This window comes from Oryx dammah, unplaced genomic scaffold, assembly GCF_014754425.2.
Source record: "Oryx dammah isolate SB20612 unplaced genomic scaffold, SCBI_Odam_1.1 HiC_scaffold_5, whole genome shotgun sequence".
NCBI classification, from domain to species: Eukaryota; Metazoa; Chordata; class Mammalia; order Artiodactyla; family Bovidae; genus Oryx; species Oryx dammah.
The window spans coordinates 30,194,943-30,217,425 of record NW_024070189.1 but is presented as its reverse complement, the minus strand read 5'-3'; the positions used below and the strand labels follow the sequence as shown (position 1 = coordinate 30,217,425).

The following is a 22,483-nucleotide window of genomic DNA, read 5'->3' as shown; positions in this document are numbered from 1 at the left end:
ACCAAATGTGGAGTAGCAAGGAAGCCAGAGTAAACAGATGGTTACTATCCACTGAGTGCTTTTGCACGGAGCTTATTTAGTCTTTCACAACTACCCTATTATGCTGATACGATCATTTTCAGTTTACCGATGAGGACGCTGGGGCTCAGAGAGGTAAAGGAACTAACCCAAAGCCACACAGCCAATGCATTGCAGACCTCCAGATCCTGGGATCATAATTGGAAGTACTGTACCAGTTCTCAGTGCCGACACTGTAGAGTGGGTGTGAGGATTAAATTGAGCACATCTCTAGGGAGCATTCAGCACAGCGCCTGGGGTGGAGTAATGGCCAGTTTTAGGAATTCGCACTTCTGATTGCCCTCATCTAGCAGGAAGCTTCTGATAGCCAAGTCTGGTCCCTTCTCCTCATGGCCGGGCTGGGGGTATTTCTTTATTCTTTACCTGCTAATTCTCTCGGCTTTGGGGCCAGCCCTCCCACCTGCCCTCCATCCCCCAGGAGACAGGGCCTCTCCTCAGGCGGAAAGGGACTGTTCCGGCTTGTTGCTCAGAGATGTCGGTGGTGACAGCCCTCTTCTTTTCTGAGGGCCCCAGCTAGTCAGTGTCTGGCACCCCACCAGGCTGCCACCCCCTGCCAGGCCAGGACTCCCTGGCCATCGGCTCTCTTCTGTCTGACCTGTCAGTGGGCTCTTTGAAATGGTAGTTGACGAGGGCAACAGGCATGGTAGGGGGGAGTAGATGGAGCTGGGAGAGGCCACAAGCAGCAGGGCCAGGCCAGCATGTGGGGAAGTCAGTGCCTGAGATCAGAAGCCCCGCTCTCTGTTGCTGCTGGTTTTTGTAGCAAGAAAGGGGGCAGACAGCTGCAGGCAGGGGAGAAAGCCCCCGGGTATAGAAACGTGGCCCTGGGCTAACACGGGGGAGACTGTGCCAGCGAGGCCTGTCAGGGATGTCCGAGGCAAAACTTTCTGATCAAGTGAGATCACTGTTCCTGGAGGCTCTGTGTGGGCTGAGGAGAGGCAGAAGGGGAGGGGAAGAAAGAAGAGAGAGAAAGACTGAAAGAAACAGCAGCTAGAGGGTGATGTTCTCTGAAGGCTTGGCATTGCCTTCCCCGAGCCCTGCAGCATTCACAGGACTCCCTGAAATGGTGGTGGCCACTTGCAGCCTCCTGTGAAGAATGAAGGGTAAAAACCAAGAGCATAGACCTCCTAGGGGTGAATTTCCATCATGTACTTCCTGTGTGACTGTGGGCAAGACCCTTAAGCTCTCTGAGCCTCCATTTCTTCACCTGCAAGGCGGAGCTCACAGAATATAAAAAGAAAAGTATTAGTGACTCTTTGCAACCCCATGGACTATAGCCTGTCAGGCTCCTCTGTCCATGGCAGTCTCCAGGCAAGAATACTGGAGTGGGTTGCCATTCCCTTCTCCAGGGGATCTTCCCAACCCAGGGATCAAATCTGGGTCTTATGCATTGCAGGCAGATTCTTTACCATATGAGCCACACAGAACCTGCCTCAGAGGGTTCTTGTGGGCATTACTGGCTGGTGGCTGGATCAGGATGCTTGGCGCAGGCTGAGAAAGCACAGGGAAACTTAAGATGCTGGTGAGGGGACAGCCCTGTGGCAGTCTGCCCTAGGCAGAAGTGTAAGCTGGGTGAAGTGAGGAGCTGGGGTGGAGGGCAGCTAAAACATTCTGCATCCTGGTTTTTCAAAAAATAAATCGCCCTTCCCTATGGCTTGAAATTGTCCCTCTTCTGTTTGATGTAGTCCTGCCTTTAATTAAAGAGCTTGGCACAGGCGCTAAGCATGGCCACGTGGTAGATAAGCTAGTCCTGTGTGATGGCCATTCGGAATGTTTCACAGTAGCAGACCTGTCACAGCAGCCTCATACAGGATTTGATTTTGGAGTGCAACAAACTGGGTTCAAAACCCAGCTCTAGGTGGCGCAGCCGCCACCACGCCATCGTCACCTCTGCGGGTGGCACTGGTGTGCTCGATCAACCAGAACTGGAGGGTGGAGGCGCACAGCATTCTCAGGAGGCAGAACTAAGACCGGAAGGATTGGTTGAAAGAAAGTCGATTTCTATGTTGATCTGAACATTGAGACGAAACTGGGTAGATCAAGCATGGTATCAGCTCCAGCAGCTAGAACATTTTCCCTGCCTTAAGGATCACCTCTAACCTTCTGTAGCAAACAAGGATTCAGCATCCGGTCCTTCTGCACAGGAACTTGCGTGAAGCTTCTAGGACCAGCACCCAACAAGCCAAACATTTATGATTTCAAAACCACGTATGACCAGATGTACGATCTCCTTAGGAAAGACAGAGAGCTGCATTCCAGTGGTTGCCCTTTAACCCCGAGTGCTTGACTCTAACAGGTGTCACCTGTGGGTACCACTCAGGGGCACCTGTGAAGCAGGGGCCACGGCAGCCCGTGCGAGGTGTGCGAGGTCACTGGGTTTCTGTTCTTATGCTCATGGGACAGTCAAGGGTCGGAGACCACATGGACACAGTCAGGGAAAGTTCTGGTGCAATGTTAGAGTAGTTTCAATGAGGAAGGTGGGACCCCAAACCCTGTGGCTTCACACACTGCAGGTAGGTGTGTGGGTGGGGTGTGCCCTGATTCACAGGGGTACTTCCCACTCCGGTGGTGTTCTGGAGGGTCAGACCACAGGAGGGCCACGTTGGCTGCAGAGGAAGCATGTTAGAAGCAGGTAATTTGAGAAGATTTCATTTCAGGAAGACAAAAAGCAGACTGTGTCTGCTCTCTGAGACTCACAGGGTTCTTGTACACATGACCTCGGGCTGTGTGTGGATAGTAAGACCATCCCTGATGGCTGGGTTTTGACCAGGACCTTCAGGGTCACACCCAGATGCTTTATATTGCTGGGCATCCTCGCATTTGCTCAAATGATGGTGAGTCTCGGGGTGGAGCCCAGACACGTTCCAAGCAAAGGAGTGTAGAGACCATGTGGAAAACTGTCTTCACGTTGGCACTCTTGCAGTTTTGAATAAACTACAAATATTCTCTGTAAAAAATAAAAAAGAACAGCCCCACCAGATAAAAGCTGCATGGTCTTAGGTGAGGTGTTTAATCTCTCTCAATCTGCAATTCTTCATCTGTAAACAGCAGTGTTGATGATGCCTGGAGTTCTGATGGTAATTTAATGAGAGGATGCGTGTAAAGCACTTAGCCCGGTGCCTGGCACTTAGTAAGCTCTTCATAAGAGCAGCTATTAGCTCTCATTAGATGATCCGTGGCCGTGCTGACCCCCAGGGATGCTGTCACCGAGCACAGGATCCCTGTGTTGAAATGCACTGGCTTTGGGAGGCTCTGGGAGCACAAGGACAGAGGCTCTGAGCCAATGTGCTCGTTTTGATGGTGTAGTTTGCATTAGGCCTGACCACCCCAAGCCTGTGTTTTACAAGATGGTCAATAAAGCATGGAGCTGTCACTTGTGACTGTGGAGTAGATGAAGGTTTGGCTGGTCCTTCCTAGGGGAGAATCCCCAAACCTAGAGCCCTGTATTCTCCTGAAGTGCTTCCCAACTAGTAGGACACTAGACTGTTGGCATGGAGATGCCCTAAGCCAAAAAGTGTCCACGATCAGGAAATACCGCATACTCCACTGCAACAGTAAAGATTCCTAACGCATAGTCACTCAACAAAGGCTCTGAGAAATCCCGCTGTGACGAGACCACTTTACCTTTGTTTAACCAGCACCCCTAGACTGACCGCAGACCCTCCTGTCCCACCTCACTCTCTATTATAGGGAACCCCTGTTACTCTCCCCCAGGAGGCATAAGTTGCCTGAGGGTGAGTTGTGCTGCTGTGGATATCTGAAAGGTGTTTTCAGTCATTGAGAGCAGGGGGGTCTCAAGCTCTAGTGAGCAAAGGAATCACACAGGGCATTTTCTTTAAAATGCAGAGTCCCTTTTCCACTCTCAGGAATTCAGTAGGTGTGGGTGAGATAATGATCAGCATTTTAACATCACTGAGCTGATTCCAGGACAGGAAATCTGGGAGCATAACCTGACCATCAGCAGTTTGGGGCCTGATTTATAGAAGTACGTGCTCAGAACACCAGCGTCAGCATCACCTGCGAGCTTGTAAGAAATGCACCCTCTCGAGTCCCAAACTCTAAAACGACAGAATTAGAATCTACATTTTAACAAGTTCCCCCAAGTGATTCTGATGCTGGTTAGAATTTGAGAAGCATTGGTTTTAAAGGGTTTGGTTGATAGTGTTTGTTTTTGTTTTTTGTCCACTTGTTTTATTTTTGATGAAGAATCATTCCCTCCACCACCCCCCAGCCCCCCAAGAAAGAAAACTAGACACACATTTCAAGTTCATTGCCATAAGATTTCTACCATCCCTTACCTCCCATCCCCATGCATATGGAGTCAACCAGATGTCCCAGTAGCTTCGGGGTAAACCAGAATCCCATCAAAAAGAGGTTTTACTTGGAGCATATCACTGCCTTCAGTAACAGTGCCTGGGTTTTCGTAGGCAGTCTTTGCTTTCTTTCCCACATCCATCCTGAAGACCAGGAAAGCCAGCAAAGGAGCTCTTAGTGGGGGCCTCCACTCTGCCAGGTCTCTGATTGGACATGATGGATCTTCCACTGCTAAGTTATAAGAAAAGCTGGAAGGTGCTCTGGGGGCAAGGATCCCAGGCCTTGGAATTCAGAGACCGACAAAAAGAGTTGACAGGAAGCAAGAGGAACACTTCCAACAGGCCTTCCAGAAGGAATGCAAATACAATTTTACTTCTTGCAATGTTTGAGAATGGGGGATGCCCCATGGGGGGAGAGGCGAGATGCCTGCCGAACGATGGTCCATCAGGCAGCCAGGGTATTAATGGCAGGTGAAACCTTCCAAATGAGCACCCTGTCAGCCAATCTATTGCTTTAAAAGGTTGGCAGTGCGGGAGACCTAACAGAGGCAATGAAGAACTAATCTCATATTGCCAGGTTAAATCAAGTCAGCCTTGCCTGTGCTTTTCACTTCTTAGTTACATCAAGCTGGAATACTTTCAATTATCCCTCACTTCCAACTTGTCAGCAGGCATTGGGTAAAATGCAAATAGAAGAGTCCCCTTCCCTGGTGGAGAGCAGGAAATATCATTAAAAAGAGCCTCCCCCGTTTGTTGAGCTCTTCCTCTGTGTTTAGCGCAGTACCTTCATCTTCTCATTTCACATGGACCATCTTATAGCATCTCCCTGATCTTTGGTGACATAAGTGCTATTAAGTCCACTCTGTAGTTGGGACCACCAGGTCACAGGAGGTCACTCACCGTAGCTAATGAATGATAGAACAGGTTTTAAAACCAGACCATTCTGACTCTAAAGGCTGTATTATTATGTTATTTGTTTAACTAGGATAGGAGGCCAGTGCTGCCCTGGACAGTGGTTCCCTGAGATTTGGAGTGTTGGACCTGCCTTAAAATTTTGTAAGTGCTGTCCCAGTGGCAGAGACTGGCCAGGATCAGCAATGCAGTGCCCTCACCTGGACTAGAGCCCTCAGAAGCCCTGGGTCCTATTTCTTCCTTTCACGTGCTCTCTGACCCTCTCCCCCTCCTCACCTTCACCCCCACGCATGTACGGTTGACCAGATACCCTGAGATGCTTGGAGATTTGCATTTCTGAGTTATTTCAAGGTCCAACACCCAGCCTCAACATCAGAGAGCAGATTGGTGAGTCAGTTGCTCCTGCTGGCTGAAGGAGTGTTTCTTCTGCAAGTTTATGTAAGATCAGGCTGCCAGAATAGTGCTGATATGCTGATCTGGGAAACTCAGATTGTTTACCCAGATATAGGCCTGGCAGGAAAATATTAGCCAGGGACCCCATACACTTTCAGCACGGTCCTGTAAGAGCTCACCTTAAAACAAAATAACTCCCAGGGCAAGTCAAATCCTATGGTCGCTGTATTTCTTTTTTCACTCAAGAACCCCTTTATGTGTCTGGCTGGAATTCAGGAGCCTTTGGCCTCTGCCAGCCTGCAGTGGAGGCTGCTCTCCAGCAACCCCCTTGCTCTCTCTTCGGGTCCATCACAAAGAGCACACAGTACAGGTCTCCTTCTTGCCCCAACTTGTCACCTCCTTCCTTCTCACCACTGCTTCATTCATTACCCCCTCCTCTCCGTCATTCAGGTGCTCTCAAAACTTGCCCTGGGATTATTGGGTTTACTACCTGGATTCCCTGTATTTTGTTGGGAAAATGAGAACGTGACAAGTACTGTACTCTGTATGGGAAACAGACCTATATGATGCCAAGAAGACTCAAAAGGAAGAAAAGAAGTAGAAATGATTTGGAAGCACGTAGTAGGTTACTTGGATAGGAAATGGCTACCCACTCTGGTATTCTTGCCTGGGAAATCCCATGGATAGAAGAGCCTGGCAGGCTATTGTCCATGGGGTTGCAAAGAGTCAGACACAATTTAGCAACTAAACAGCAACAACAGTAAGTTACTAGGTGCTCTTATTTAATCCTCCCAGTGCTCCTGTGAGGTCATCAGCATTATCAGCAGCAGCAGCAGCATTATCATCATCATCATGCCTGCTTTGTACTTAAGGAAGACAAAGCACAGAGAGGGTGATCATCTTGCCCAGAGTCAATCTCTTAGCAAATACATGAAGCGCATAATCTTAAATATGCACCTTGATGAATTTTTATCGACATAATCACTTGTGTGGTCAAGTGAATAAGATAATCTAGAAAATTCCCAGAACCTGAAAGGTCCCCTATATTCTTTTCCAGGCAATACCTCCCTATAAGGGTGACTACAATTTCTAACGTTTCTACTATAAGTCATGAACTTTGCCTGTTCTTGAACATCCAATAAATGAAAGGCTATGTAGTCTTGAAAGCCAGTGTTTTAACCAGTCCACCCTACTGAGTGGGAAAGGTAGATTTGATGGTTGGTAGTCCCTCTCATCAATCCTTGATCTGGAAAAAGTGCGGCTCGTTTTTCACAAGCTGCCGACCAGTTCCCAACCCTGTGCTGCCTACAGACACTAGCAGAGTTTATCCGTGGCATCTGAAGTGAATTGTGAGAATTGATTTGTGCCACCCTGTCACAAAATAAAACTGAGAAAAGTAAATTTGGATCTTCCTCTGAAGCCTTTAATACCCACGAAAGCCAGAGAGTTCATGCAGGTCATTGAGGAAGTCACTTGCATACCAAGCTGCAAGGAACAAAAGGCACCAAGAACAGACCCAAATGCCTCCATCTGGATTCTCCCAAAGCTGCCCAGTTTACAGAGATCAAAGAGGAAATGAAATAACCCTCGTCTCATTCCTGGAGACTTCACTTTCCTACAGGAGTGATGCATGGACTCAGGCAGCCTTCCCCAGACAGAAGAGAGGTGCACTTTCAGCCAACTTGGAAATGCTCAGTTGTTTGCCGTAGCTTCTCTGTTCACTCGTGGCCCCTGTCCCCCGAGAGTAGCATCACTGTTAAGTGTTCAGTGAAGGATCTCAGGTTAAATCTCTGGACTGTTGAGGAACTCCTTAAAAAGCCTTGCAGAACAAACGAGGCAGCAGCTGGAAACAGCTGGCACCAGCCTGCAGCCCACCCAAGTGTGCCACCTTGTACCAGTGGTAAACACCTGGAGTGGGGCTCGAGTCTCCCAGGTAAACAGTGTGGTCCTTAGCAGCCTGCACTGCAGACAGTGAATTCCCAGGCATGTTGTTTCTCGTGCTGATTCCTTTTTCAGATGTCCATTTCAACCAGCCAGACTCTTCCTCAGCTGTAGGGCAGACAAGCCTTCAGAAGTGATTAAATCTCGCCGCCGTGCATGCCTTCCCGGCTTAATGAGTGGCCACTGCTCTGTCTTCAGGCTCCCTTTGGGAAGGAAGCATCTCCTCCTTCCGATGATGAAGAAGACAATGAGTGGTGATGTCATGGGCTGCCTCTTTCTGCTTTTTCTCCAAAGCTGCTTCTTGACCACTCGAAGAATTTACTTAGTTTTTCTGAGCCTCATTTCCAACTCTGTAGGATGGTGTTGTTCTGAGTACTTTCTACACCAGGTGCTCTTCCAAGTCCTGAATGTGAAATAACTGCTTTCATCCTCCCAACAGCGCTTGTCCTCATCTTCATTTTGTAGCTAAGAAAGCTGAGGCACAGAGCACTTAATTGTCCATGGTCAGCAGATGGGTAGTAGCTGCTCTGAGATTCAAACCCAGACACCCCGATCCAGAGTCTGCAGCTTAAGGGTTCTATTTTTCTGCTTTGTAGGGTTGCCATAAGGATATAAATCAAGAATATATGTAAATCCAGTACAGCCTATAGCATTTATTATTACCATCAATTATTAACTTATCCCTATTTGAAAACATAGCATTCTTGCCCAACTGCAACCTACCCATGAATGACTCTAATCAGGGGACATTCGTTTCATTTATTTCTTTGTATCCCATTTTTATCCACTGAAAAAATGGAAAACTTCAGGGAGTTTCTGGTTATGGTAATTCCTATCATTCAACATATACTGTATTGGTCAGTCCCTAAGTCATGTCTAACTCTGCAACCCCATGGACCATAGCAAGTCCTGTCCTTCACTATCTCCTGGAGTTTGCTCCAACTCATGTCCATTGGGTCAGTGATGCTATCCAACCACCTTATCCTCTGTCCATGTATACTGTATGCCCGACTGATATTATATCTCTCCATTCCCCATCATATGACCCTATGATATATGCATTGTTATCACTCAGTTTTTTTTTAATTTATTTTTTATTTTACTTTACAATTCTGTATTGGTTTTGCCATACATTGACATGAATCCACCACGGGTGTACATGCGTTCCCAAACATGAACCCCCCTCCCACCCCCCTCCCCACAACATCTCTCTGGGTCATCCCCACGTACCAGCCCCAAGCGTGCCATATCCTGCATCGGACATAGACTGGCAATTCGATTCTTACATGATATTATACATGTTTCAATGCCATTCTCCCAAATCATCTCACCCTCTCCCGCTCCCACTGAGTCCAAAAGTCCACTATACTCATCTGTGTCTTTTTTGCTGTCCTGCATACAGGGTCATCATTGCCATCTTTCTAAATTCCATATATATGTGTTAGTATACTGTATTGGTGTTTTTCTTTCTGGCTTACTTCACTCTGTATAATCGGCTCCAGTTTCATCCATCTCATCAGAACTGATTCAAATGTATTCTTTTTAACGGCTGAGTAATACTCCATTGTGTATATGTACCACAGCTTTCTTATCCATTCATCTGCTGATGGACATCTAGGTTGTTTCCATGTCCTGGCTATTATAAACAGTGCTGCGATGAACATTGGGGTACATGTGTCTCTTTCAATTCTGGTTTCCTCAGTGTATCACTCAGTTTTAAAGGCAAAGAAATTGAGTTTCAGCCAGCAAAACTTTGATTGTAAACTTTTTCTTTCTAAGCTGACACAGCCAGGGACTAGAGGAATTCATAGTCCAGGTTCTTAACCTCAGTGTAGACTCTGTGTAGACTTTTGGCTTCTTATCATGAGAATGCCAATCCAAAGCTTTCCGTTTAGCATTAACCTGATTTTAGTGTCACGTTGCCAGAACTGTTACGCAAGATTCTCTCCGATTTTCTTTGTCAAAAGCAATACAAAGAATGCCTCACCTACTGCTCCCAGAAAATTTCTCCCTATCCATATTTCTCTGAAATGGCCATTCCCATTAGCATATGATGTCTGTGTGTGGCATACAGCCAGAACTTTTCTTTAGTGTGTGTTCTAACTTAAAGCACCTAGTTAATACTCCACAGCCGCATCTTGCAGAGTGGAGTAAATAAGAATGTTTATGAAGCGGACGTAGGACCCTGCTGTGAGCTGATGGGGAAGACCTGGGTCAAACTTTCCCATAACCGCTGAGTCAGAACGGGGCCCTTTTCGAAGACTCTGCAAACCTCTCTCACCAGGAGAAAGCCAAGCAGACAAACAAATAAGTAGGCGGATAAATAAAAAAATAAATCATCCAATGTCATGCAGGGGCCGAGCCGCTTTTGCGCCCCTGTTGAATGGAGACGTCGGCAGGCTCTCAGGTCCTGAACTGGCAATTCAGAACAGTTTGATTGCCTGCTTGATTGTTTGCGAGATAACTGCAAGATTGTCAGTGACAGGGTAATTTACTGAAGATTGCCATGTCAGACTCCATGCGAGGGGCTTGCTGGCGTAAAGATGCGCTTCTTTTGACTGACAGGCCGCAGGGAGATTGGAGTGCCAATTTCAAGTTCACAGTGTCGTCTGCAAGTGTTTGGCGGCTGCAGCCCATAATCACAAAACATGATGAGGTCATTACAGGCGTAATGTATGCTCACACTTAATAAGGCTAGAACCCCAAATGCATAATGTCTGGAGCAGGTAAATGTAAATATGTAGGAGGACATCATTTATATCCTTTTTATTTTAAGCATTTGCCATCTGCTATTGCTGATGTGTTTGTAGGACATCTCCTGCTGCCAGACGGACCCTTGAATAAAAAGCCCAGAGTCAACAAAAACAGTGAGGAAATTTGAGGTCCCCGCTTTCGAAGCAGTCACAGATCCGGAAGGAGTAGCCAACTCGAGGGGGTTGGGAGAGGAATCTTAACAGGAAAGACTGTCTTAAGTTATTATTTGATCCCGACGCGAGGCCCTCAAGCTGGTTGTACAGAGTGGGTGGTAGAGGGTTGAGGGTGGAGGGGTCACATTCCCAGCTTCGGGAGGAAAAGGCCACCAGAGATGGATGGAACTCCTAATGGGAAGAGGCCAGTGGCCTTAAAGAAATCTATAGTGCTAATAACAGTGGGTTTCTTCTACCTGAGAACTTTCTGCAGCTGCTGAATGAAGCACTGCCAACATATCTCAGCAGGATATTTTTAAATCCAAAGCAGGCATTCCGTGGTGGATTCCTTCTGTCTAGTGAGGGCAGTCCATGGAAAACGATGTTACAGGAAGAATACTTGGCTTTTTTATCCTATTCTTCTTTCATATTCTACCAAGGGCGCTGGGAGCCCTTAGCTGATGTGAAATGGTACCTTGGCATCATTCTGCTGCTGAGATATGAGTCTCCAACACCGTTTCTTAGGTCTGAGATTTGCCTTGACTCTTGGCGGGGTACCCGATTCAGCCAGCACGTTGGACAGAGGTACTCATAGCCATGACTCTGAAAGTCTCTAAATTTTAAGCATGCCTGCCTGCTCACCCTCCTGTGTCTGCACTTCCAGGAAATTTTGTAAATCTAAACGTGTTACGAGACACCCGAGCAACATTTGCCCATGTGGAAAATGAGAGGCTAGTTTTAGTAATTTAAAGCTGAGCAGAACACACAACCTCCTAATTTGTTTGTTTGCTAAAAAGAAAGTAATGCATTAAAATCATTGTACATTAATTGCTAAATTACAGTGGAACTTGGGTGAAATTATATATTTCAATTTCATTAGCGGAACCAAACGTAAAGGGTAATGCCAAAAAATTACATTGTAGTGAATTTAAAGCACACAGCCAGGCCTCTGATTCAGCGCTCCAGTTCAAGTGTTCATCAAGTCACAGCCTGGAATTGGAGTGCATGTTTTTATGATGCTAATTATGGCCCCCAAATGCCTCGCTATCAAATCAAGGAGGTGTAAGCAAGTTACTCTCCAAGCTCCTACACTGTGTATTCAATCAACTCCCAGCAGAGTGAAGAAGGACCAGCTAACTAATCCATTCTAATAGGAATCCCAAGGCATAAACACTGCCCTAAACATTCCCATCCCCATTCCTAACAGACATGTGGAAAATGGGAAACAGTCATTTATTCATTCAACAAACATTTGGTGGGTCCTGGTTCCATGTTGGCACTAAGCAAAGCATGAATATAAAAATGAATGTGACACTGTTCTTTTTTTCAAAAAGCTTGTTTTCCAGACAGGAAGGCAAGCAATCAGAGATAGATAATTCTAGTACAAGGAAGTTAGTGTGAACAATGGTTTCTAATATTTCTGGTGCATTAGAATCATCACCTGAAAATCATGTTTAAAATGCAGATTCCAGGACCTACTCCTGGAGGCTCTGCCTGGAGAGGTCTGGGATAGGATCCTGATTCTCCCCGTGGGATTTTGATATAGAACCATTCTCTGAGAACCTCAGATTCAGGGATGCACAGAACAAGAATACCTACCTTAGCTACGGACATCATCAGGAAGGCTTCCTGGAGGAGGCCACACCTAGTGTGGATCTTAAAGGATGCGTCGTATCCATTTCCTTCTCTATACTGTCAGCTCCTTTATGGCAGACACCATCATTCTTTGTTCCCTGTTTTAGTTTCAGAACATGAATAGCACTCAAATATTTGTTGAACAGTAGATGACTAGGAGGGCTTCCCTGGTGGCACAGACAGTAAAGAACCCGCCTGCAACACAGGAGACCTGGGTTCAATCCCTGGGTTGCGAAGATCCCCTGGAGGAGGGCATGGCAACCCACTCCAGTATACTTGCCTGGAGAACCCCATGGATAGAGGAGCCTGGCAGGCTCCAGTCCATGGGGTCACAAAGTGTCAGACATGACTGAGCCACTCAACACAGATGACTCAGGAACGGGTGAAGGAGCAGGAATCTAGGCAAATAAATGAGAATGTTCAGAGTCCTGCAGCTGTGGTGAAGGCAGCTCCAGAAGCGATTGGGTAAACTAATGGCTTAGTTTGTGGATGCTCATGCCAAAGCCATATCTCCACATTTCCTAGAAAATGTCACTCATCACCCCCGGTGCTCCCACTAGTCAGCACTACCCTCCCTGGCTTAGAGGAAGTGGGGATGGAATGCTTTTCTCCACTGAAGCAGGATTTAAGGAATCCCATGCATTTTGATGACTGGCATACCCATTAACATGGGTCTCTGAAATCTAGCAACAGGTACTTTTTTTGTGCTATGTTGTTTAAAAGCAAAGTGTTAGTTTTTATTGCCAACCACTCAAATAATACGTGTTCATAATAGAAAAAGTAGAAATACAAAAGTTTTAACACAAGATAGAAAAAGAAAGAGACACACTAATCTACTACCTGGGGATAACCATTTGTCAACATTCTCAACAACTTTCTTTCAGTCTTTTATGTTGGAAATATACTAGGCTTGTTGTGGGAAACCTGCCAGGTCAGGCCTTCGGGAAGGGTTGAGGCTGGCTGGGACAAAGATGTTAACATCTCAAGGACTTCCCTGGTGGTCCAGTGGTTAAGAATCTGCCTTGCAATTATCCTTAACCACTGGATCCCACGTGCTGTAGAGCAACTAAGGTCACATGCAGCAACTACTGAGCCGTGGTGCCACAGCTAGAGAGTCCGCTGGCTGCAGTGAAAGAAACGAAGATCCCCGTGCTACAGCTGAGACCCAGTGCAGTCTAATTAATTAATTTTTTAAAAAGGTGCTAGCATCTCAGAGCAGCTTTGGGCCGTGAAATCTGCTGACCCCTGGCTTTGTCTCTGCCCTTCCAGATGGCCTGGTGGACTGCCTGGACCCTGACTGCTGCCTTCAGTCAGCCTGTCAGAATAGTCTGCTCTGCCGAGGGTCCCGGGACCCCCTAGACATCATTCAGCAGGGCCAGACAGACTCACCCGCCGTGAAGTCCTTCTACGACCGCATCAAGCTCCTGGCTGGCAAAGACAGCACTCACATCATTCCTGGAGACAACCCCTTCAACAGCAGGTAGGCGCCCTTCTGTCCCTGCACGTGACTGAGGTCACTGCTTCCCTTCCTGTCCTGGCTCTTCTGTGGGATTTGACCCCCTGCAGTGCAGAACCTGCTGGAGACCAGTTAACTGCCAGCTTTCTAGATCATTTTGAGGATCTATTATTTTATGATGTTATTGTTATTCTAAATTTCCCTGATTGTGACTTCTGTTTGATCATCACTGAAATATCTCATTTGTTAGAGTATTTTTTAATTTAGTTATTTTTCAATGGAAGGATAATTGCTTTACGGTACTGTATTGGTTTCTACCAAACATCGACATGAATCAACCATAGGCTTTTAAAGCAGTTGTAAACTCAATAACATAACGTATCATTTGTGGCGTCCTAGAGTCAGGATGATGCCAGTTGCTAGAATTTATTGAGCACCTACGATGAGCTAGAGACTTGATGATGTGTATAGATTGGCTCTCATCCTCATAGCCACCGCACCCCCACCGATTGTATCTGCTAATTGCTTACTTGCTGTTAGGTGTTGTACCTGAGCATTTCCCCTTCTCATTCCAAAATGGCGGTGGCAGAGTGGATTCTCTTGAATTTACATTTGCTCTCAGTTGCTAATTTGAGGCTTATGAGTATTCTGGGGCAAATTCTGGGTTTATTTTGTAGACAGCTTGGCCCCTCCTTTCCCACCAGGACAGATTAGAGCTGTACCCTGGAATAGAAAGCAAGGAGACAAGTTGGCTTTGAAATGCCCACCCTCCTAGTCGGTATCTTCTAGGCACTGTTTTTGATGCTGAGGGTGGAAGGAAGGCAAGGAGAGGTGGCAGTCTTGTCCTCTTCAGCCTGCCTGCACATCTCTGCTCTCACTCTGGGTCGGTCTGGATCCAGATAACAGTGATGTCAGCAGATGTGACGACGGTGGGTGTGACCTTCTTGGGGATGCCCCGCCCCATATTTGTGCTCCTTCTCATGGAGAAATGAGAACTGGGAACCTCTAGAAACTTGTCCCCATCTCCTTATCCCTCTGACAGCCCTCACCATGCCATCTTTCTCTTAGTTTTCTTCCCCCTCACTTAGGTCTGGGCAGACCCTGAAGCAATTCAGGAAATATGCTGTTTAAGCAGGCTTCCAACTAGAGAAGGAAATAGCGAACTTTACATTTTAGAAGAGCCCCCGAGTCTACAAGAGATTGTCTTGGAGCCCCCCTCATTAGACTTTGGGGAGGAGACATCACCACGTCACAACTCAGACTCTGGTCCTCCCTGGGAGAGCCTGGGTAGGATGGGAGTGGGGAGGTCGTGGGTAATGGTACAGCCAATGAACTCTGCAGCCCCTTAGAACTCCCTGGGAAGCTATGCAGCCCCCATTCGTGGCAGCTCCCTGACTATGAGGGTTCTTAACAAGGTCACCTTGGGCCAGCAACTTTAGCCTCTCTCTGTTCTGGTTTCACTAAAAATAAAATAGAAGAGAAAAAAAATAATCTCAGCCCTCGCCTGTTTCAACCCTGACATCTTCTGGCTATGTCACATTAGGCAAGTGATTTAACCTCATAAACTTTATTTTCTTGATTGGTAAAATTAACTTAGTAAGTGTAGATTATACTACACACAGTAATATTATTTTAATACGAGTAACCCTCAAAAAAATAAAATAAACCACATATCTTGGAACCAAAAAAATATTTTCTCTGCTTATTAATTCCTAGTTCTGGGGTAGAGACTGTGTTGGTATGTTTCTTTTTAATTATGGACATGATTCCCATTGCCAGGATGACAGGCCCTTGCATCAGTCCATAAGCATTTCAGTGAGGTTTGCATGTGTGTGCGTGCTAAGTTGTGTCTGACTCTTTGCAACCTTGTAGACTGTAGCCCTCCAGGCTCCTCTGTCCATGGGATTTCCCAGGCAGGAATACTGGAGTGGATTGCTTCCAGGGGATCTTTCCCACCCACAGACCAAATTCAACCTCTGTTACAGCCCCTGCATTGGCAGACAGTTTCTTTACCACTAGCGCCACCTGGGAAGTCCAGGTTTGCCTACCATTTGATTATACTATAAATGCATCTTTCAAAGGCTCATACTCTGTTTCAATCAGCTTCCTATTAACATTTTATTTCTCCCCTAAATCCTTTAATTTCCTCGTATTCTTTTCATACTCTTTCTTCACTTATGCCTTAAAAGTCAGTCTTATCCTCCTCACCAGTAGTTACCACTCCCAGAAGGCATCCTGAGTTAGAGCCAAGAAGTCGGGGAGCAGGCAGGGACTCCAGTATTTTAGGTAGACTATATCAGCCCCAGAGATCTGGGCAAAAGAAACTTACTTTAGAGAAAGCTTCTCTGAAGCTTTGAAGGCAGCAATCAATAGCACCACCCAAATGAGCCCACACTCCAGCATGTCAGCTTGGATCCATAATTCAGAAATGCAAAATGTTACTCCAAGACATAGGTTGAAGTTCACTAAGCATGTGAATTTCAGTGCATTATCCTCTGACAAATAATGAAGGACAAAGCTCGGAGTAAAAAAGAACTTAATTCAAGACTTCTAAGAAGGCGTTTCCCCTAGATAATGGCATACAAAAATAACTAAAATGCCTTGACTCCACCACTGTAATTTATAGAGCAGATCTCACTATCTAGATAATGTGATAATTGTTACACATCAATAATCATAAATAGAAATGAACTGATAGCATGTCTTAGCTGAATCTTTGCTGCAAATTGACTGCCTAGAAATGTAGGAAGCCAGCGGCAATGAAGAATTAGAAAAATAGAGGGTAGAAATCATAGGCAGCCCAGCTTCCTTTATTCCTATGGCACACTGCAAAGTCTTGTGCTGCAGGAGTGATTTAAATAAATAACAGTTGTATTAAAAAGGAGGGGGGAAATACCTCCACCGTGGGATACAGTCCCAATTTTGTTTTCTCGTCACAAGCAGCTTATACCTTGTGGTCATCAACACACATCATTGATTTTAAAATAGTGTCTAGGAAGGCCTGAAAGAAATCTTAGTCTGAGCTAAGATAAGGAAAGGGAATTTAACAAAAGAATTATTTTCATAAATTAGTTTTCCACTTTCAAAAGACTCTAGCACTGTGGTTAGAACCAGCTAAAAATGGAATTCATTTGTTAGGCAGCCAGTCGCAGACAATTAGAGCTGTCAGTGGAACAGTCTAAACCCTCCTGAGATCATCAAAGGGTCGGAGTGGAACAGCTTGGGGGGATTGCTAATAGAAAGGGAGGTGCTTGGAGAGAACATCCCTCCAGTTTTCTGGTCACTTGGGATTGCAGAAGTCAGTGCTTTCCAAAAATTGAGCAGACTTGGACAAGATTCTGGCACAGAACAGGTCAGCTTTATTACCTAGTCCAGAAATTGGGAGCGTGTCCAGGAATCTGGATGCCTGAGAACCTCTCTGCCTTTGCCAAATGGCCCAGTGGCTTGAGGGTCAACGATACAGCTGCGGACCTGCCTGGTAGGCAGGAGCCTCAGTGCAGAAGTGGAACTTCTCATTCGCCCATTTCTCTATGAACTCAGGAGAATTCAGGCAAAGGGAGACATGTGCGTTCTCTCTCCATGGATTTTGAGTAGACTATTGTAGCATGTCCTTTGCTTTATGGGATTTCCCCGAAGGAGCTGGTTGAATGCTGGCATCTTGGGAACATTCTAGTTACTATGATCTGGATAGAGGAGAGGTTTCTGCCACAGAGGCCAAAAGTTGAGAGGGATTTCAGCCATTTCCCCGCTCCCCTGCCCCAAATCAGGGTAGCAGGAATTTGATGTAAGAAAAATATATAGTTACATGGAATACAGAATCCAAGATAGTTCTGCTGGAGAAAATATCTCTCATATTCTCTTTTCCTCAGGCTATCATGGATTGTGAGAAATTTTATTTTTAAAGGGAAACTAAAAAAAAAAAAAAACGAAACAAAAAACAAACAAACAAAAAAAACAATGTATGTATATGCCCTGGCCTTGTTAAAAACCTCTGTGTGCTTCCCTTCCTCCCCATTCCCCACTCCCTCTGTCATCCCAGCCTGGAGAGAAGAAGTAACATTGCCTTCCTCCAAAGCCAAAAAAAGGAAATGAGTAGGCAGATGGGGAAGCTCTCACCCGAGGATAATACTCTCTGTGCCAGGCTAAGGCACAAACATGAGTGATGTGGGGCAGCCTGGAGCTCCGGCCAAGCAAAAGCCAAGTGATGTCAAGAAGCGGAGTGAGGCCAAGGGCAGAGGGACTGTGCCCAGGGGACCCCATTGCCCAGTAGAATGACTGAGGACACTGCCCATGGACCTCACCCCAAACTGCTCCTCAGGGAAAGCCAGCACGGAGGCACCCCTCTTGCCCACAGCTCCCTACGATCGTGTGAAGCCAGCAGTTCACATTTGAAAGTCTTCTCCTTGCCTTAGGGACCAGATGAGGATGGGGGCTGGGGAGCTTTGGCAGAAGAGAAGGGGAACTTGACGGCGATCCCCACTGCCTGTCCCCTTGTTCTCCTGAGTATGGCTCAAAAGCTTGTGTTTCTCTTTCTCTCAGTTTGGTTTCTCTCATCCGAGGCCAAGTAGTAACTACAGATGGGACTCCCCTGATTGGTGTGAACGTGTCTTTTGTCAAGTATCCAAAATACGGCTACACCATCACCCGCCAAGATGGCACGTAAGTAGCTTTGTGGGGCTCCGCTTACTTAGTATTGAGGCTGCAAAGAGACAGATGGTGCACTGGGCTTGGAACCACATGCCTCCCCCTTGCAGACTGGGGGGAGACCCCACCAGGCCAGATCTCGAGGGAGAATCCCCCCACCCAGATATATATATTTTTGGTATGATCTCAAAAATGGAAGATACCTAGAGTAGCCAACCTCTCCAGGGCTGCTGACACCCATGCTTTTTCCATGGCATGTAAATGCTTTTCACTCTGTGTGTGTGGGGGGGGGTATATGTTGGGGATAAGGTTCAGGGTGGCAGAGTCTAGAAGGAAAGGGAAGTCGCCCTTGGAACCTCACTCCTATTTTCTTTTAAATCAAAGGCCATGCAGGGTGACAGAGATCCACAGGCCACAGTGTCCTGTGGTGAACCCCTTCTGCGTTCATCTGTGACTTTAGGAGCGGTGGTGTGTTCACTTCTGTTTTGAGGGGGTGGGCTGTAATCAGGGAAGTCTAATTAAATACAGTTAGCCTTCACCCTGCTGTGTGAAGGAGGCAACCTTACCCTATTATCTTCTGATTGGAAACTCACACCCGTGCAGCCCCCACCAAGATGAAAGCACTGTCATTTCCTTAATCTGTTGGGCATGGAATTGCAATTTAGAGAAAAAGATAAAAAGAAGAAAAGACATCTATAGGAAGGGGAAAACGTGCACCCACCCTGCCTTAAAACACACAAAGACACACACACACCACACACACTACTGTATTCTATTTCAAATGAAAGAGGAGGCTGTGGCTGTAAATCTGATGCAACACTTTTTCTATAAAACTAGAGTCTGGAAAATCATAAACGAATCATGTACTCTGATTCTCGTCTTTTTCTCTGGTGAAGAATCTGGTCTTTTTTTTTTCTAATGTCCTAAAATAGCCTTGCGGGTAGTTTCAAAAATGACCAGCCCACAGTAGCCCTATCCTCCTATTTCCATTTCTGAGACTCAAAGAAGGCATCTGATGATTCACATCAAATTCTTAATATTCGCCAGGTTTCTGGTGTCTTAGATCTTATGTTCCTGCAGCCAAATCTCATTATTTGAATGCACTAGGACCGTGAAGGTGTACCGTACAAGGCTACCTAGGCACTTGTTCGTTCTCAGAAGCCAGCATTGTAGTCCTGTGATAACACCAGAGGAGGTTTCTGAGTCCTTGGTCTGCTGTCTCTCCCACCTCACACTGCCCCATCCTTCCTAGCTGCTTCCAGACTAATTATCACCTAAATCCACTTCCAGATATGTATCCAACCTCCCAGATTGGTGATTCTTCGGCTTGTCCAGGTAGCAGAGCCTGGAAGTCACAGGATGTGTTTGGAAATGCTCCAAGGAATCCCACAATCTGTTGTATGTATAGTGCTGTGCGCCACAGACGTGGGTGGTTCGACTCTATCATCCCAAGGAGGAATAACGTAGCTTCAAAACATTTCACTCTCCTGCACTCTAAATAAATAAACTGTCCCCAGCAGCGTGCATGCCCGAAAATAAAAATGTAAACAAATTAACAGAATAAACTCTTCCACCATATTTACCTTAATACTCATATGCTCCCTGTTCACTCATTTTATGTCTATTGAGAAACACCAAAACTGTTACCAAAATTGAATGAAGTCAGAGAGTCTGTATATTTTCATTGAGTTTTTTAAAATTTTTATTGGAGTATAGTTAATTTACAATATTGTGTTAGTTTCAGGGGTACAGCAAAGTGAATCAGTTATACGTATACATATATCTCCCCTTTTTTTCCATTGGGTTTTTACTGTACTCTAGGAACTCTGCTAGGTGCTGGGGATTCTGCAGTGTGTGGAAGAGAGCACCACTGCCCGTAGGGAGTTGAGATCCTGGTGGAAGAGTAAAAGGTCAAATTGAGTGACTTCTCTCCATTGATTTTCTTTTCCTTTAACTGGGGAAGAACTACTTTTATTTTACTTCACTACTAGTAGATTTCCATCTAGCCTGAAAGAACAAGCAGGAATATAGTTTAAGAACAATTGTCAAAAATATAAGAAACAGTATGAGCCGTTTCATTGCAAATGCCAAATAAGTTTGTGTGCTGGAAAAATATATCAGAAACAAGGCAAAATGGTTGAAGGAGGTTAAACAGTCGAAACTTCTTAACCAACAAAGACCTACTGTACAGCACGAGGAACTCTGCTTACTGTTATGTGGCAGCCTAGATGGGAGGGAAATTTAGGGTGGATTGGATGCGTGTATATGTACGGCTGACTCCCTTCATTGTTCACCTGAAACTGTCACAACATTGTTAATCAGCTATACTCCAATATAAAATAAAAAATTTTTAAACAGTACAGACTTCTAATAATAAAGTCCTGGGATGTATGTACAATGTGGTAACTGTAATTAATGATACCATATTGTGTAGTTGAAAGTTGCTAAGACGTATCTTAAAATTTTCAGCACAGGAAAAAAAAGAAATTGTAACTGAGCGTGGTGATGAATGGATTTATGGTGGTGAACATTTCACAACATATACAAATACTGAATTATTATGTTGTAGACCTGAAACTAATATAGTGTTATATGTCAATGGTGTCTCAAAAAAAGTTAAAGTTCTATGAAACCAAAAAAAGAAGTCAGAAACAGCACAGGTTGATGAAAAGAAAGCTTTCCTGAGCCTAGGATCAAATCATTGTAACTCCACTAAGTAGTAAAGACTCCTGTTAGCCTAGCACAATGCTAAATGCTTTATACCAGTGGTGAGGGAGCATTTTCTGTAAAGGGCCAGATTGTATCTATTTTAGGCTGAGATGCCATATGGTTCCTGTTACAACTACTCAGCTCTGCTACTGTACCCCAGAAATGGCTGGAGAGAATAAGTCAATTAATGGGCATGGCTGGGATTCCCACAAACCTTTTTACCAAAACAGGTGGTGGGCCGGCTTTAGCTCACGGGTCTAGTCTGCTGACGTCTGCTCTGAATTCATGATGGTATTTCATCCTCTCAGCCACACTGTGAAGTCGGTGTAACTATTCCCATTTCACAGATGAAGAAATTGCAGCAACTTGCCCACAGTCACACAACTAGTAAGTGGTAGAGTTTGGACTCCCACCCAGCCCATCTGCTGACAAAGCCCGCTGTCTCCTCCTGCCTGCTCTGCCCCTTCAGACCCTCTCAATGAGCCCATTTGCCCCTCTCCAGGTTCGACCTGATCGCCAATGGTGGTGCCTCCTTGACGCTGCACTTTGAGCGGGCCCCGTTCATGAGCCAGGAGCGCACCGTGTGGCTGCCGTGGAATAGCTTTTATGCCATGGACACTCTGGTGATGAAGACAGAGGAGAACTCCATCCCCAGCTGTGACCTCAGTGGGTTTGTCCGGCCGGATCCGATCATCATTTCCTCCCCGTTGTCCACCTTCTTCAGTGCCGCCCCGGGACAGAATCCCATTGTGCCCGAGACCCAGGTAGGAGCTCCAGGTCCTGGGGTGGAACTCTCGATCCGGCCCTGACCCAAACCCACTGGCCAATTTCCTCCCACCATCTGTCTCTCCTGGGGTAAGCCAGAAACTACTATTAAGGGGGAGGGACAAAAAGTAAGGACACAGTATAATTTATTGTCGCTGGAGAGAAAACTGAATCTCTCCTGGACATTCCAGATGTTTCCAGATAGTTGTTCAAGACTTTGGCAGTCACTGGAGCTTTTAATAGAATAAAAACGATACACATATGTGCACGCCACCTGCAAACTGCTTTTTATTCCTGTTAGTCACAGAGATACATGATAAGAGGCGCTTTAATGATCTACATTGGTGTTACGACAGAGGGCATATTACATTATTGCTTCCCTGTTGCTTTATACCAATTGTCAGTGGAAGTTGCAGGTTCATATAATTACAGCCTCTTGTGGCCTCCTTGCATGCAACTAGCAATAAAGCCTGCTGTTCTTATTTACATCTTTTGCCAACAGTGTGGTTTTAAAAAGAAACACAACAGTGACCAGGAATAATTATTAATCCAAAAATCATAACCTCAGCCCCTGCGCTCCATCGTGCAGGATAAAGTTGTGGTTGTTGGTTTTTTTCTCTCTCCTCAGCCACGGAAAGGGGTTCTTACACCCCACCCCTGTAAGGTGGGATGCTTTGGTGAGGATGATAGCAGGCAGGTAGCCGTGGGTTGCAAGCAGCCTAGCTTCTGGGGTG

At 45.9% G+C, this 22,483-nt stretch overlaps 1 protein-coding gene across 1 annotated transcript in view; it reads left to right on the top strand.

The window, feature by feature from the left end:
* TENM2 (teneurin transmembrane protein 2) overlaps positions 1-22,483 on the top strand; it is a 761,851-nt gene that overhangs the window by 642,126 nt on the left and 97,242 nt on the right. The window contains exons 13-15 of the mRNA XM_040239453.1: positions 13,445-13,655; positions 18,171-18,290; positions 21,487-21,748. Coding sequence (XP_040095387.1) covers positions 13,445-13,655; positions 18,171-18,290; positions 21,487-21,748 — 593 coding nt within the window. The remainder of the gene's footprint in view (positions 1-13,444; positions 13,656-18,170; positions 18,291-21,486; positions 21,749-22,483) is intronic.